Source organism: Suricata suricatta, chromosome 5 (genome assembly GCF_006229205.1).
Source record: "Suricata suricatta isolate VVHF042 chromosome 5, meerkat_22Aug2017_6uvM2_HiC, whole genome shotgun sequence".
NCBI lineage: Eukaryota > Metazoa > Chordata > Mammalia > Carnivora > Herpestidae > Suricata > Suricata suricatta.
In genome coordinates this window covers 128,702,391-128,718,883 of record NC_043704.1, presented here as the reverse complement: position 1 = coordinate 128,718,883, position 16,493 = coordinate 128,702,391, and the positions used below count along the sequence as shown (strand labels likewise).

Here is a 16,493-nt window from a genome sequence, read left to right as displayed (position 1 = left end):
AGTAGATAATGAAAGAAAATGCAAAATGCTAATTGATTCATGATGTGGTTTCATCTTAGCTTGGGCAAACCATGCAGTATTTAATATATAGTAGCAGAATATTTACTATTGAAGCTTGAAAAGATGTGAGTTCTTTGTGTGCAAGTCTGCATTTTAAAAGCATGATATGAAACAACTTATGTGAGTCTTCCAAAATATTATCCTTGGAGCCATTTACAGCAGACCCCAACCAAATAGATGATTGTAAAAAAATGTTTGCTTGATAGGAAAGCATGACAGGCTTTACATTTAAGCATTATTAGATCAATTGTAGGAAGTTATGATTGAATATGTTTTCATCTTTCTCATATTCATCAATACGGTTATATAATAGGATTGCCTTAGAAATTATGACTGTCTTTATATAGGGAGCAGGTCTGGATAGCCCATGAATTAGCTAGATGTGTTACAAGTTAGGGAAACAGTTTATTTTAGTCCTTCCCTAAGTCACCCACATGGGCTGTTCATTTAGCTTTGGAGTTGAGAAACTAAATCAGTCTGCTGTTGGATTTGTAAATAAAGTTTTATATATTTATAAATATATATCATTTATATATTATTTATCACTGCTTCATTCTACAACAGAAGTCAGTAGTTGTAACAGAGACCATATGGCTCACTAAACCTAAAGTATTTACTTTCCAGCCCTTTACAGGAAAAGGTTGCCTATTCATATAGATATTCAGAAAGAGGAAAATAGGCCTATGCACTGCATTCAGTGGACTAGCAAGGACGTGGCAACAGTTTTCTCTACCTTCCAGTCTCCCAGCAGGATGTTATCTCTGGGATGGATGAGCTTGATAGCAAATTTGATGTTGCTGACTCCTCAGCGTTTCCACCTAGGCTCAAATGTAGAGGGAGTCAGAGAGTCTTAGTCTGTTAGAGGACAGGCCCGCTGTCATCGGTCACACCTCATCACCATTATGATGATTGGGTGGAGAGTTCTGATCTGTTGTCCCATCTGAGTTGTGCTCTTTACCACACATACAAGGGAAGGGTGTGTGTGGTGTTTTTTCCTATCACAAACAAGGAAACAAGCTTAATTTGGATAGACTTTTCTATTTCATCCTGCTAGGGAAGACAAAGTTTAGTAATGGTAGAAACCAAAGTATCCTATCAGCACAGTCTTGGAGGAAAATGCACTCTCATTTCCCCAGAACAGAATGTTCCAAACCAAAATATATTTGCATAATATTTATTGTATTTCTAAGGTACAATTATAATATTTCTTAGTGAATTTCTCTGACAGGTCAGACTTACCACTTTACAAAGTAGATTATGGTTATTATCATAATAGGTTCAGTTTCTTTAGTTTGTCTTTTTTTTTTTTTTTGAGACAGAGACAGTGCGAGCAGGGGAGGGTCAGAGAGGGAGGGAGATACAGAATCTGAAGCAGGCTCCAGGCTCTGAGCTAGCTGTCAGCACAGAGCCCGACGCAGGGCTTGAACCCACAAACCGTGAGATAATGACCTGAGGTGAAGTCGGATGCTTAACCGACTGAGCCACCAAGGTGCCCCTAGTCTGTCTTTTAAAACAGTTCACATACATCTGAGAGTTTGAAGGGCTACCATACTTTGTGATTGGAAATTTAGGTTTATGGACGTTAGCATTCTCAGATTTGAACAACAAAGGCTCCCACTCCACCCCCATCTTTACCTCTTTTTTCCTAGGGTTTCATGGGAGATGACAAGGCAACATCAGAAGCTTGCTCTCTTGATGCCATCCTTCCCAGAGGCAGGAACTGCCTCTCTCTGATCATAAAATACACAACATATTCATTGGAGATGTTTTTACATAGAAGAGGAGGAAAATAGTTTATTATCTCAACACCCAAAGACTTTAACCTAGGCTTCAGACATAGATCCAGCTGCCCAGCAGATGTTTTCACTTAAGCACCTGAAACTTAACATATCCACAACAGGAACCCTGGTTCTCTAGCTTCCCATCTAAACCTCATCCTACACAAATGAATGACAACTGAATAGGAAATAGGAAAACAGGGTTCATGCCAGTATTTTAGGAAGGATAAAAATGCTGTATAACCATAGCAATTTTAGTATAATAATTTTAGCATATAATTTATAGCATTTCTCATTGACACATTTATAAGCACCAATTTTTCATAGTGATGTAGTCTATATTCACAAAGAAGTTCCCACATTAGAGAAAGTTCTTCTAACAGGTGGATTAACCCATTTATAACCCCTCCTCTCTCATGGAATATAATTTATTATTCTCTATCCATGTTAGCAAGCACTGAGACACTGCAGAGTAGACGTTCTGTTTTCCCTATTAACATCTCTTGATTTGTTCCCCCATAATGTGTAACACACATGAATCAGACAGAAGTTATGGGGAGGGTATTGTCCAGACAGACACAGAACAGTTTTCCAAGAAGAAACAGCACCTCAGTTAGTCCTCCAAAAAGCACCAATTCTATGAAAAAACACAGTGGGAAAGTTTTCCTAAGCTTGTATGCTAGATCACATTGGCTTAATTTTTTCAAATGTTTCAGTTCTCTAAATTATCAGATTCCAGTATTGATACATTTTGATCAGTTTGGGTTTTTTTGGTAAAAACATTCCTAAGTGTTTCCTGATCTTGATGACAGTGAATTATATTGTATAAAGAAATCTCCCAAGTGACTCCGAAGTCATAATGAGAAATCTATTTCTTAAAATATGTATGTGTGTATATGTATAGGTACACACAAATATATAAATATTGAGAGAATGATTTGGCTTAATTTTAATCAGATCTCTAAAATGTTATCAAGACTAGTTAGGAATAAAAGCAATTGCATGTGTATTGCAACATGTTCATGTGACATTTGATTTTTCTACATGAAAACTAGATCCAGTGAAACAAGCTGGAAGTACTTTTCCATGTATTACCTCATTCATCTATTTTTCTCATCATAACAGACTGATACATGGCCTGGTGCAGTCATGTCTTTGAATTTTAAAACGTTCTTCCTCAGCATGAGGTTCTTATCTTAGAATTTATAGTTCAATGAACTTGAATTTTAGCATGTTTCAGACCTGGAACGAAATGCCAAAGCAGCTTACCATACATTGTTCAGAAAGCTATTGCTGAAAGTGGGGGAGCATCTTTTTAAAAATACAAAATAAATAGTATTTCATTTCAAATTGACACAAGGTACAGAATCATAATCAGCTATCTTGACTGAAATGCATCAATGTAAGATATGCGATAAATACCAAGTACCTGATATCCACCTCACTAAAAATACAGGGTCACTACGTTTGTCGTTCTAGGGATGTGAAGTTGTTTCTCCTGTTCTTGGAGGTGACTGCTTTCCAGGGGCTGTTCTGGGTTCACAGTGTGCAAGCCAGCCAAGTAACATGCGCTAGGGATTTCCCGGCGAACTAGAAATCTCACTAAGGGGGAAAACTGGCTTGGGCCTCCTTAGGATTGTAGGGTAAGGCATATCTGCTGTTAATTTTGTCCTGTCTTCAAACATAAGTTTTAAAACCAACTATGTTCAAATCTGGTTTTAAAAACAATACAGAAAATTCCTTGAGAGCAAGAAAAAAGCGCATGCAGGAAGGGCACAAATACCCACGGGGCAGTTATTCCTTCTGGTCTTTTTTCCTTATTTTCTGAGGTTGAGTGAGCTTGGCTGCCTATTCACATTGTCTTGGCACTTCTTTTTTTAGTGTGGCTTCATCCTGACAGCTCTGCTTAAGTTGCTTTGGTCTCATGATCTTGTCCTTGTCCCGTTGGCCATATTTGATAGTGTTGACCTCCTTGCCTCTGCAGAATTTCTGCCATTAGCTCTGGCAGCCATTGGTCTCATAGTTTTGATCTTTCTGCTCAGCCCTCTCTCACTCCTGCCCAGATCCCTTGCTCTGCTATTGGTTTTCTTGTGTGGATGTAACAATAATGGCTATCATTTATTACATGTTGTTAGTGCCAAGCACTGTGCTTAGTAATTTGAAAGTGCATGTCATTTTATCTTTATATAACACTTGGAAGTATTATCCCCAATTTACAGATAGGGTAACTGAGGCATAGTCAATTCATTTCTTTTATTCACAGAGGAAGAAAAGATAATTCTGAAATCTTAGCTATAAAGGTCTTTAGCTTCTTATATTATAACTAATTTGAATTTTAAATACAAACAAATATTAAAATTAATTTGAATTTTTTGTCATGATCAATCATGAAATGCCTATAGGGTTTATATTTATAGGATATATACATTTTCTTTTTAGCTCTAGGTATCTTAAAAAGGGGTTGGTACCCATAAAGTTCAAGTATAATTTTATCACAGAACATGGTTATAGTGTTTTTCTTCTTTCAACTTTACTCCTAAAATTTATTCAATTTAAAAAGCCATCCAGAGTTCCTTTCATACTTAAACTAGTAACTGAAGACTTACATTTCCAACGCCTCAGGTGAGCTTTGATTAGCTAGAATTGAATCAGAAAGAGCAAGACCCAAACACATGATTAAAAACAACAAATTTTCCAAATGGATTGTGGAATGTGTGACATTCTGCTTCTACAGAGATGTTTCCGTTGCCTCTGCATCTCCTCTGAATTCCATCCCTGTCTCTTAAAGCCAAGCTCAGAAGCCAAAACTGAGAATCTTGTGACCTAACCTCTCCTCATCCAGGTGACTCCTGCCTCCTTTAGTCTCACCTTGCCATTTTGTACTTGACAGATTGCTTCATTAAATGTTCTTGTTATTTCATTGTGTTTTGTCTCACCAAGCAGCTGCACAAGTACGACTTTGGGGATCAGGTATTATATCCTATTTCTTTGGTAAACCCCTCAGATACCCTGTGGAGTGCTTATGACCTCTCATTTCATAAATCCAAGATATATAATGAGGCAGGGTAATGCCTTAATTCTCAGAGTAAGTCAATGGACATTATTAGATTTTAACTCCTTACTGCAAGCCTAGGTGGATAATTTCAAGTAAATGGCCCTGATCGTAATGGCCAGAGAAGGGAATCTGACTTCTTATGTTTACTGAAGGAAGGCCCCTTTGCTTAAAAAACTCCTTTTAATGAAAGAAAAAGATGAATGGTATAATTAAACTTTGTAGCTTATACACTCTTCAGTTTGGTGCCTATCAAACCATTTGCCAAAGTGGAAGTAGAAAAAGGTGTTCATGCAAGGTTGGTGGTTTGCAAGGGCAGGGTTGATGATAAAGCCAGGAAATAGGATATTCTTACTGGTATAACTTCCAGACACCCCCAACTACAGGAATCAAGAAAGAGAGAATTTTGATACAACGAAGGACTTAATATGCTTGTGATTACTTAGATGTGCTTAGATCTATTTGTTGGAAAGACATGTATCAATAATAGAGCATATGACTGCTTTTTTGATTTTTCTGTGAATAGCCATCTCTTTAGAGACCTAAAAACCACCTCTTAGTAGAGAGCCCCATGTGCACCTCCTAAAATAAACAAAAATTTTATTTCAAGAATTCTTTATTTGAAACAGAAGCCAGTCTTTAGGGTTGAAAACTTTAGGGAACAAACAAGATGGTGTTTTTGTCTTTTGTAAATGGCTAAAGCCAGTAAACACTTGGAAGGTGTGTACCGAACACTGGCTGATGCTAGACGTACTCCCCTAAGCGTATGGTTCTCACTAGAAAAGTGGAAAGACTTGTTTGTTAGATGTTAGGAACTGAATGTAGGCCTGTTCAACGTGGCAGCTTAAAACTATGTTTAGGCTTCTTACTGATAGAATGCAGCCAGTGAGAGAGTACAGAAGAAAGGAAAAACACAATTTGTGTGAATACAAATAAAAACGGTTGGGATTATACCTTCAGATCTATAGATCTTGCCCAAATAGATTGATTCCACTTGCTTGTTTATTTTCAAGTTCTTTATTTGGAACTGGCCAGCACCTTCCCAATTCTACTGGTAGTTATAATTTTAGCAGCCTCTAGTGTGTTCCAGAGCAGTGCCTTTCAAAGTCTTTTGACTGCAATCTACAGTAAGAAATGCATTTTGTACAACCATTTAATATATTATATGCATGTCTGATGATTTCCACTTAAAAAAATACTGGTTATGACTTACTGATTTCATATCCCATTAATGGGTCAATACTTGTAGTATAAAAAAATGGCCTAAGATTCTGGTATTGCTGCATATATCACTAATATTTTAATTTCTTTATAGCGTTTCCTCCTCCTCCTCTAGATCCAGGAGCTCAGGATGCTATTTCTTAATTTGTTGGAGCCATTACAATTTCAACTTCTGCTTTAAAACCTGGAGCATATAAAGTGTTCCTCAAGCCTGCCATGGTCTCATTTTCCTAGTACTTAAAAGTGTTTACCTTCTGTCTGGCATCCTCAACTTCTCTCTTCTAAGGCTTGGACCTTTCAGAATAAAGGATGAAGAGAAAACAGTTGGGGAAAAATGTTTTGAAATGATAATAACCCAGCTTCTGCTTCTGGGAAATAATTAAGTAGAACTTCTATTCTTTTTGAAAACATAGCTGGCTGAGTTGCTGCAATGTAAAGGTTATAGACTTATTATTAATTTCCTAAAATGGAATGAGAAGTACAAACATGCTTTCAAGAGTGTTTAAGAAAATACTGGTTTCTTAAATCAGGTTGTATTTATTAAAAGCAGAATACAAAATACCTTGGAATTCGAAGATTGCCTTTACAGTCTTTATCCCCTAGCAGATTAGTTGTTAAGAAAAAAGTTAATCATTTGAAGGGAGGTAATAAAAGTTTTAAGAATTCTACGCCTGGGGGCACCTGGCTGGCCCAGGCGGTAGAGCATCCAGGACTCTTGACCCCCGGTTGTGAGTTCAAGCCCCACATTAGGTGTGCAGCCTACTTTAAAAAAACTTATACATCTGGTTGCAGACTGAGTTTACTCAAGCTCTGAGAGCGCAGTATGCTCCTCCAAGTTTTCAGCCGTTAACAGCCCAAACCGATTGCCTCCCTCGTACCAGCATTTAGTGTCTGAGGTGGTTCCCACTCTGTTCTTTGACCGGCTGGTACCTTGTTTCTTTTGCCTTTTTTTTTTTGAATTTGATTTACCCTTTGGTAGGAATAATTCAGCAGGGGCATATGACCTTGTGGCATTGAACAGATGTTCATAAAGCTGCCTCGCCTCAGGGCACAAGCTCAGGAGACTTTCTGCAGAAGTCGATGTTAGTTGTTGGCACAGTCCATGCACCAGGCTTCCGTTATACAGTCTGTTTCACAGGAGAGAGAAAGAGTGTTGTCAAAGCACAAGTTCAGTGTAGGACCTGGTCATTAACATGGCTTCAACAAATGCAACTAAACACTGAGCTCTTCTTCTATAAAACTATTATTAAAATTACTTAAGAAAAATCTGTTCCTTGAAGGAAGGAACTGAGTTGTTAGTACAAATTTGGCTGGTGATATTTAAAAACTTTTTATCAACAAATTAGATAGATGCTTGCTGGTTGTGCAAGTAGCCGAAAGTTGAGAAGGCCTCTTATCACCTCAAAGAAAAGGAATTAAAACTGTCTGATAAACCAAATAGGCAATCTGCTGAAATATGAGAAAATGTAGTGGCATCATTTGAAAGCTCAGTGATTCTCTTGCACTGAGGATCTACTTTTGGAATATAAGATGGGATTGATTGGAAGCCACACGTTTAATATATAACTTACTGCGAGAGCTGATCCACTGGTGCCTTAGCAACTAATGCAGAACCATCATTTAATCAGTGTAAGATCATCATTTAAAAAGCTTTAGTAATGCTGACATGCAAAACAGTCCTGCTGAAATCATTATGAAGAGAACTGTTTGATCTTGTTTTTCCCTGTTTTGCTGTAAAGGGATGTGTGGTAGCTACAGTGGATCCAGTCTAGAATGGCCTAAATTATTTAAGGAAAGGCATAAAGAATCCATAAGTCAGAGGCCAATTAATCTTATTTGGTAGAAGGTTCTAGGGTTGACTCAGACATCAGGCCCAGAGATGTATTAACACTATTTACTGCTAGGAAGCTTTATACTTTAATTATTTACTTATTTATTTATTTGGTCCAGAAGCTTTATACTTTAAAACACTTAAAGCTACACCAGCAGATTTTATATGCCTCCAAACATATATCATGCATTTATCTGACAAATATTTGAGTTTTTACTGAATGCTAGGCACTGAAGCAACAGAAGTAAATAGCTAAGTCCCTTTCTCACAGAGCTTCCATTCAAGTGGAGAGAGACAAAGCATATCTCCAATCTCCACTCTATTTGCTAACAATCTCCCCTTGAGCCTTCCTCTTCCACTCCCACAGGGATCTCCCAGATGTACGATCAGCAGCGTGTCCAATCCACTGGATGTAGTGCCCACACCTGCTGCTCTCCTGTGTTTCTTACCCAGCTTAAATTCCATACTCAAACGTCATAATCCCTTCCTGGTGTACACGCTGCCTCTCCCTTGTTCATACTTGCCTGGCAAAACAGAAACCCTAGAGAAATAAGTGTCTGTCATCTCACTAGAATAAAAGCTCCATGACAGCAGAGATTTAAATTTTTTTTTGTCCACTACACCCTAGCACACAGTAGGCATTTAATAAATATTTGAACAAGTACATGAACAGTATGCCCATGTGGTAAGAAATGCAATTACAAAAATCCAAAAGCGTAACAGGACTAGAGTGACTGGAAGTAGAGAATCATATTCCAGGAGGATAATCACAAAGAGCCTTTATAAAGTGATACTTGAACAAAGAGCTGAGAGAAGTGAAGGAATGAGTTCTATCCTACCAACAACTGCCTCTTTTTTACTTTACGGGACTGGCTTTTTAAATCTTTGCTCTAATCATGACAACTTTCTTTGGGGTTTTAGAAAAACTTTTATGATTCCAGCTCTTCAGTTTAGAATAGTGATCTAAGACCAATTATACTAAGATTAATTTTTAAAAATGTATTTGCTTTAAGTATAAATTATTTACTTCTGTGTGCAGCCATCTGAACTAGTTTCCCGTGGTGCTTACCGAGTTAGGTCTGGTTCCGGGAGAGGAGCGGACAGCAGCTGATTGAGATACACCCCCATCTGCAGACAGCACTGCCACTGACAGAAGATGTGAGCTGTGTCTAAGTCCAGTCTCGCGCCCGGCCGCGTCTGCTCCTTCACTCTCCGGAACGCTTCATACAGCAGCCTAGCTCCGTCCTCCCGCACATCTTCCTTGTCTAGACAGAGAACAACCCGAGGGCAGTAGTTCCACAAACACTGTATAGCTTGTTATTCTCTCTCTCTCTACCACTTTGAAGTCCATAAAGAAAAAAACTAGTTTAAATAACCAAAATGCTTTTCTTTTCTGGCTCTTTACTATTTTAACGTCAATGTAAAAGCCTTGCTGTATAAATTGAAATATTTATACTGAAATGCCTTTTTAATGACAACCTAACTTTATTCAACCCTAAACTATTTATTTTTTTTTCCTTAAAATAATAGTCTCTTTCACTGGTCTACTACCTGACTTAAAATACATCTGCTTCTGAACTCTCCAAACCCAAAATCTGTCTCTCTGAAAAGTACAAATTACTATTAAATATCCTTCTCTTCGCTGTTCTCGTTCACTAAGTTTCCTTCCACGGAGACCCGCCCTATGCTATAGTGCACTTACACAGCCTGTGTTCAAAGCACACTCTAACCTCTGCTTTATGGGAGGAAAACAAAAGCGTGACTCCAGGAGCATATGGTAAATCATCTGCTTCTTCACCTAGTGGAGAGTAAGAGGCAAGCAGCAACAAGCCTAGCAGTGAGGAGTGCTGTCTGCATTCAGCTGTGAGCTCCCGCAGGTTTGACTAGGGGCACGCAAAATGACACCGGACCAACTTGAAAGTAATAAAAAGGAGGCCCACCTTTTCCCCATTAGCGAGCAGCAAGGCACTGAGCCTGCCTGGGTGCGGGGTCCACAATTCCTAAAAGAAAAGAAACAGACCCTTGACGTGCCCCTTCTGTTGGACTCAGGTAAAAAGTTAACAGGCTTGTGCTCTGAGAATGTTCTTATTATTCAACGAGTGGAAATACCCTAAACTTGTGTTTCAACTAGTAGTGGGCCTTACCTCAGTTGGCTGTCCTGTGAGAAGAGTTGCTTCTGACAACTACTCTCCCACTTGGGGTGTCCTGGAGTCTATACTGGTTCACTCTTTCATTTAATGTATTTAAGAAAGTAAACTCCAGAGTAGCACTGTCCAACAGAACTCTCAGCAATGACAGAAATGTTTTGTGTCTGTGCTGTCCAGTTCAGTAGCCTCTAGCCCTATGTGGCCTCTGAGCGCTTGCAATGTGGCCGGTGTCAAGAAGCTAAAGTTTTCATTTAAATAGCCACACATGGCTAGGGGCCATTAGATTAGGTATTAGCACTGTTCCGGAGTGTGATGATTATTACACGTGTTTAGATAAGGTGTTACAGCACTCATAATCTTTTAAAGGGAACAATTCTATTACAGAATTGAAGTGCTTCAATGTATCAGCATTTATTTTACCTGACACTTAACATGCAGCTGAAACTACCTTCCTGGCACTCATAATCTTTTAAAGGGAATAATTCTATTAAAGAATTGAAGTGCTCCAATGTATCAGCATTTATTTTACCTGACCCTTAACATGCAGCTGAAACTACCTTCCCATGTATTTCTCTAAGAGAAAAGTTATTATTTCTTTCATCACGAACATACTAATTGAAACTTACAGTGGAGACGAAGTAAAACAACAGCACAGCACAAGCATGAATGTTTATTATGGCTGTAGGCACTCAGAAGTTTTACCAATGGACAATTTTAAATAAGTTTCTAGTGATGGTGTTGCCACTGTGCTGACGATCGGGAACAGGGACAGGGCACACGCAGTACAGAATGGAACTGGCGTGTGACACATGCTCACTTCATAGATTAAAGCATCAGGTGCCACAGAGCAGGTGTGATGAGGCAGTACCTGCACACCTTCACCGCTCTGCCCTCGGAGTCAAGCACTGCAGCGCTGAGCCTGGCGCACAGAAGTGCTCAGAAACATTTGCTGGTGAATGAATGGTATTTTGGTGCCTCCACCCCGAAGTTCTGGATACAACCGATGGGAGTAAACAATCCAAGAATGTTTTCTCGTTTGTTTAAACTTGCAGTTATATGCAAGTAATGTGCAAAACTTTACTCCTGGAATTTACAGATACCTACCAGGGCTCGTGATGATGACATGCAGGGGCCCCATCAGCATCCCTAGCAGTAAGGCCTGCAGGTGATGTAGCTTTGCGTTGGCCTCTGTGTGCTGCAGCCAGTAACACGTGACTGAAACTAGCAACTTCAGTGAAGAAGGGATTGGCTCCAGGATGGTCTGTTTCACCTTCAGGGTTTCTAACAGAAGGATCTGCCGTTTGGCCAAGGAAAGCTGAAAATACATACCGAACATCCTGCAAGTTACTTTGGGAATGTCTTTTTTCCCCCTCTAGTATGAAGAAACTTTAATGCAAATGAATTGCTCTGTCAGTTTCTTACCTTCCTATGGAAGGAAACAGCCACACTCAGCATTTAAAACATTGGGTGCCTAATAAATACAGCTGAACGGATATATCATGTACTCCCACTACACAGCCTTGCTCATGTCATTCCATCCTCCATGTGAGCTGGTGAACTTCTTCAGTGCATGACACTTGGGAAGCTTAAAAAATTCAGTCCTCAGGTCCCACACCCTAAATTTTAGGACCAACCAAGGAATCTGCAGTTTAAGTATTCTGCTTTGAGAAACGGTCTATACTCAACCCTATTCTTACTGGCCAGTGACTACTGAGGCCCCGCCTTCATGGTACCATTTCTGATGACCTCTAGAAGGCAAACTTAGATGATGTGCACCCTCTGTGGCATATCATACAGCCTTCTATTTGTTTGGGTCTTGTCTCATGTCCCTACCCAGTTGAATGTTTTATTTTGTCTTTTTGTTTTCCCACACAGGGATTATGCCCAGGCTGGCTGCTTGTAGGTGAGAGGTATATTCAAGGGAGATAGGAATATTTAAGGACTACCTGCATTGTGCTTGCACTAACACACCATACTCACTTCTACTCCACGCTTTAGAGTACACTTCAAATAGAAGGAAGTTCACAGCTAGGAGAGGTTTGGGCTTCCTGAAATAACTTGACCTTAATGAATCTTAAGTAAGAACCATAAGGACCTGCTAGGTCACACACTTCTACAAATAAGGCAATTAGAACTATTAAAACGGCACCTTCAGGAGGACTTTACCATCAAACTTTAAGAAAAACTGGTGTTCCTAGTGTCTGCATGCAGCCAGAAAAGGATTTCTTTCCTAACTTTCTGTAAGGATGAGACACATTCCTCAGCACCTAAAACCTAGTTTGTAGTCAGTCAGTATGTTGACAAGCAGGGAATGGACATGTTAACCTGAAACACATCATAATTGATAAAATAGTTTCACCACAGATATAGGAGAGTATTTAATATAATTTATAAAACTGGCTTTAAAATTTTGATACTGTGATAAACTTGGGGTTTTTTCTTTTTTTTTTTTTTTTTTTTGAGAGAGAGAGCGTAAGTGGGGGGAGGGCGGGCAGAGAGAGTAAGGGAGAGAGAAAATCTTAAACAGGCTCCACACTGTTAGTGCAAAGCCCAACACAGGGCTTGAACCCACAAAGCCTTGTGATCATGACCTGAGTAGACTCAATGAGTTGGATGCTGAGTTGACTGAGCCACCCAGGCACCCTGATACTGTGATAAACTTTTTAAAATTAGAAATGTGCAAGATGCTTTACAGTCTAAGCAATCACTCTTAGGGAAAATAACAATTAACTACTTAAAACAAAAACTTTATGATCTCAACTGGTAGGAAAATACACCAAGTAAAATACACCAAGTAAAGCTAAGAAAATACATGAATTCTTTTCTGACATATAATACTTAAATTACTGAATTCTCCAGCCAAATTACAACTTTTATGAACAAAGTAGAGTTTAGGCTTTGACTTTAGAAATGTTCTGTCCCTCATCAACTGTATATAGCACACTGGGCAAGTTTCTGAGCTTTTCTACAGTCAGTCTGATTATCTGTAAATGGGCATTACAATGAATTACACAAGATGTTTCAAGTAACCTACCAGTTCTTAGCCCCTTCCAAAAGAGGAACCACTTTGCTCACAGCCCTTAAATCTGGTTATGTTTTATTCCATGTGACAACTTTCATTTACCCCAGAGAGGAAGGAAGGCACAAGCCTACAGAAGATCCCACCCAGAGAGAGGCTGGTCTTGGTCCTGCTTTACTCCCAAAGAAATCTCCCACTTGCATCTCTCCTTGTAATTAACCTCTCATTGGTTAACATGAATGGAGTTCTATCCACTGCAACTCACATAACCAAATGAAAACCCTACCCTATATTGTTACTGTGGGAATTAAATAAGTATAAAGTTTCTATTACAACAACTGGCACAAAGGAGATAAAATATTATTACTCCCTCATGTTAAGAAAATTACAAAATGAATAGAGAACTATCACAAGTTTCTCCTATACCTGCATTTGTCTTTGGAATCACATCTGCACTTGATACCATTTAGAAAATTATCATGGGCTATAGGTGCCTGGGTGGCTCAGTCGGTTAAGTGTCTGACTCTTGATTTCAGCTCTGGTCATGATCTTCTGGTTCGTGGTTCAAGCCCCATGTTGGAGTCCAGGCTGACAGCATGGAGCCTGCTTCAGATTCTCTCCCTCTTTCTCACTCTCTGCCCCTCCCCAACTCCTATCCTCTCTCTCTCTCTAAATAAACAAACAAAAAAAGAATTGGGGTGCCTGGGTGGTTCAGTTGATTGTATGACTCTTGATTTCAGCTCAGGTCATGATCACATGGTTAGTAAATTCAAGCCCCGTGTCAGGCTCTGTGCTGACAGTGTGGAGCCTGCTTGGGATTCTCTCTCCCTCCATCTCTGCCTCTCTCCCGCTCTCTCTCTCAAAAATAAATAAGGAAAAAGAATTATCATGGGCTAATCAGAGCTAGCAACACTGAGCTAAATACAGAACTGTTTAGTTTATGCCTAGGGAAAGCTGAAAGATAGGACCACACAGAAAGTGAACTAGAATTTCACCCTACTTTGAATACCGGTAAGTGATGAGAACACTTGTCATCTCCACTTGGCAAGGAGTATAATCAGCATGCTACACTCATGACTCAACTGGATTTTCTTTCATATGAGGGAAGAAGTGCCTTGATCCCTATGCGACACCATACACAAAAAATCAATTGTAGCTAGACTGTAGATCTAAATATGAAAGACAAAAACACTGTCATGACCTTGGAGTAGGCAATAATTTTTTAAGTAGGTTATAGATATAACTATAAATAATAATTTAAATTGGACTCAAGATTCTGTCATCAAAACATACTACAGTGAAAAGACAACCTAGACTATGCAAGAGTCTGCTCACAATACATGTTATTTGATAAAGGACACACATATAGAAATAAACAAAAAGCCAACAGAAAATGGGCAAAAGACTGAACAGAAACTTCTATAACAGAGTATCCGAGTGTCCAATGGATACATAAAAGGTGCTCAAATAAGTCATCAGAGAAATGCAAATTAACACCAAATTGGTTAAAATGATGCCACTATCCAACCATCAGAATAGGTAAAAAATTTTTAAAGGATAAAAAATACAGGTGTCAACAAGGATGTAAAGCAAGAGGAACTTTCATAAGCGGCTGGTGGGACTACTAATTGGTGAAACCACCTTGCAAAACCATCTGGCAATATATCTTGTAAACTAAATATATGCATATCCTATGACCTAGCAATTCCACTCTTAGTAGCATATCCAACAGATCTGTATCCATATTTTCAAGAAATGCTATGCACTAGAATGTTCATAGCACCATTCATAGTTGCCCAAACTGCCAACTACCCAAATGCCCATCATCTGCAAAATGGAAAGATCAATTGTGGTAAATTCCCACAATGTAATAATATACAGCAATGAGAAATAAGTGATCGACAGCTTCTGACAGTGATATGAATCTCACAAACATTTTGAATAAAAGAAGCTAGATGGAAGGGTTCACATTGTATGATTCCCAATCTATAAAATATAAAAACAGGTAAAACCATTCAATGTTATTACAGGTCTGGATAGTGATTACAGGAGGTGGGTAGGAGAGGGGGTGCTCCCTGGGGATGGAAATTAGAGAAAGCTGCAGGGGTGCTGATGATGAGTCTTCATCTGGGCGTTCTTTACCTGGAAGTGTCAAGTTGGAGGGAATTCATCAGGCTCGACAGGCATCTGTGTACTTCGCTATGTGTACATACTCAGGGAGGGAAGCTTTCAGGAGTGATGCATACATTCATTATTTTAATCACAAGGATGGATTCACAGACGTAAACATATGTCAAACTCATCAAAGCGCACACTTTAAACATGGGCACTTCACTGTACATCGTTTTTCAATAAAGCCATAAAAAGTTAAAAAAAACAAAACAAAAACAACCCTCCACAGCACCATGTATGTTGAGGAGAAATGTAATTGCAACAAAATGTCATCCTTTAGAATTCTGCTAATTTCAATTTTAATGGTATAGGTAAAGTTTTAACAAATACCTGTTTGGAATTTGACTTAGGCTCAAGTTTCTAGTTCTGAACCCTAGAAATGTGATAAAGTTAGCTGTGTTACTTAGCATGGTAAAAAGGACTCTTGTAAAACTGCATCTAGATTTGAACTATAAATGAATCATAAACACCGGATGGGGACATCATATCCTGGGGCTTCCTCGAGTGCAGTGACTTGTAATTAGGCAAGGCCCTTGTTGGGCACAGCTCAGAAACTATGTTTATGGAATTGTTTTAAGAAAGGAGGAGGGGGCAAGGCCAGTGAGGTTTTTCTTTCTTTAATCGAGATATGATTCTCATATTATAAAATTTACCCTTTCAAGGTGCTTTTAGTATATTTATAAGCTTGTGCAACCATCACTAATTCCAGAACATTTTGGCACCCCAAAAAAGAAACCCTGTTCCCATTAGCAGTCATCCCCCACTGCCAAGGAGGCTCTGGTACCCATGTGATGTGGATCTCATTTCCTCCTGCCTGAGCTGGTACTAATGGGGAGGCCTAAGAGGTTAGACTCTGATCCACATGCAGGCCAGGGATTGGCATTGCTGACACCTTGCTCTGGATAATTCCTTGTTGTGGGCGGCTGTCCTGTGCATTTTAAGATGACCAGCAGCATCCTTGGCCTCTCCTCATGAGAGGCCGGTAGCAACACCCCTCCCTCCTCCCACCACCTAGGCAGTGATGATCGAAACTGTCTCCAGACATTGCCAAATGTCCCCTGTTGTGGGGGGAGGGGACAAAAATCACCCCACTGGAGAACCAGTGGTGTAGACTGTTCCAAAAAACTTGTTTCCACAGGAAAGAAAGTTTCTTTCAAACCTGCTGGGAAGCTATGGTTGCTATCCTATGTCCTTGAGTAGACAGTTACCAGGT

At 39.3% G+C, this 16,493-nt stretch overlaps 2 protein-coding genes and 1 long non-coding RNA gene across 13 annotated transcripts in view; 1 reads left to right on the top strand and 2 right to left on the bottom strand.

Annotated features, from left to right (window-relative positions):
* Positions 1 to 1,366, bottom strand: part of LOC115292289 — a 30,980-nt gene extending 29,614 nt beyond the window's left edge. For 2 of the 3 annotated variants that reach the window (XR_003908904.1, XR_003908906.1), the window contains exon 1: positions 794 to 1,366. This is a non-coding gene — a long non-coding RNA (uncharacterized LOC115292289). The remainder of the gene's footprint in view (positions 1 to 793) is intronic. The other variant, XR_003908905.1, reaches the window with a different exon arrangement.
* The window catches only part of ATP2C1 (ATPase secretory pathway Ca2+ transporting 1), a 162,076-nt gene extending 152,487 nt beyond the window's left edge, over positions 1 to 9,589 (top strand). For 4 of the 6 annotated variants that reach the window (XM_029940300.1, XM_029940304.1, XM_029940305.1 and 1 more), the window contains one exon: positions 1,710 to 6,686. In XM_029940300.1, the coding sequence (XP_029796160.1) occupies positions 1,710 to 1,853 (144 nt within the window). In that variant the 3' untranslated portion in view covers positions 1,854 to 6,686. Of the gene's footprint in view, positions 1 to 1,709; positions 6,687 to 8,981 lie in introns of those variants that run through there. The other 2 variants (XM_029940301.1, XM_029940302.1) reach the window with 1 other exon arrangement.
* ASTE1 (asteroid homolog 1) overlaps positions 1,490 to 16,493 on the bottom strand; it is an 18,794-nt gene continuing 3,790 nt past the window's right edge. For 3 of the 4 annotated variants that reach the window (XM_029940306.1, XM_029940307.1, XM_029940308.1), the window contains 3 exons: positions 11,194 to 11,404; positions 9,012 to 9,207; positions 5,474 to 7,238 (listed from right to left, as the gene is read on the bottom strand). In XM_029940306.1, coding sequence (XP_029796166.1) covers positions 6,911 to 7,238; positions 9,012 to 9,207; positions 11,194 to 11,404 — 735 coding nt within the window. In that variant the 3' untranslated portion in view covers positions 5,474 to 6,910. Of the gene's footprint in view, positions 1,791 to 5,473; positions 7,239 to 9,011; positions 9,208 to 11,193; positions 11,405 to 16,493 lie in introns of those variants that run through there. The other variant, XR_003908903.1, reaches the window with a different exon arrangement.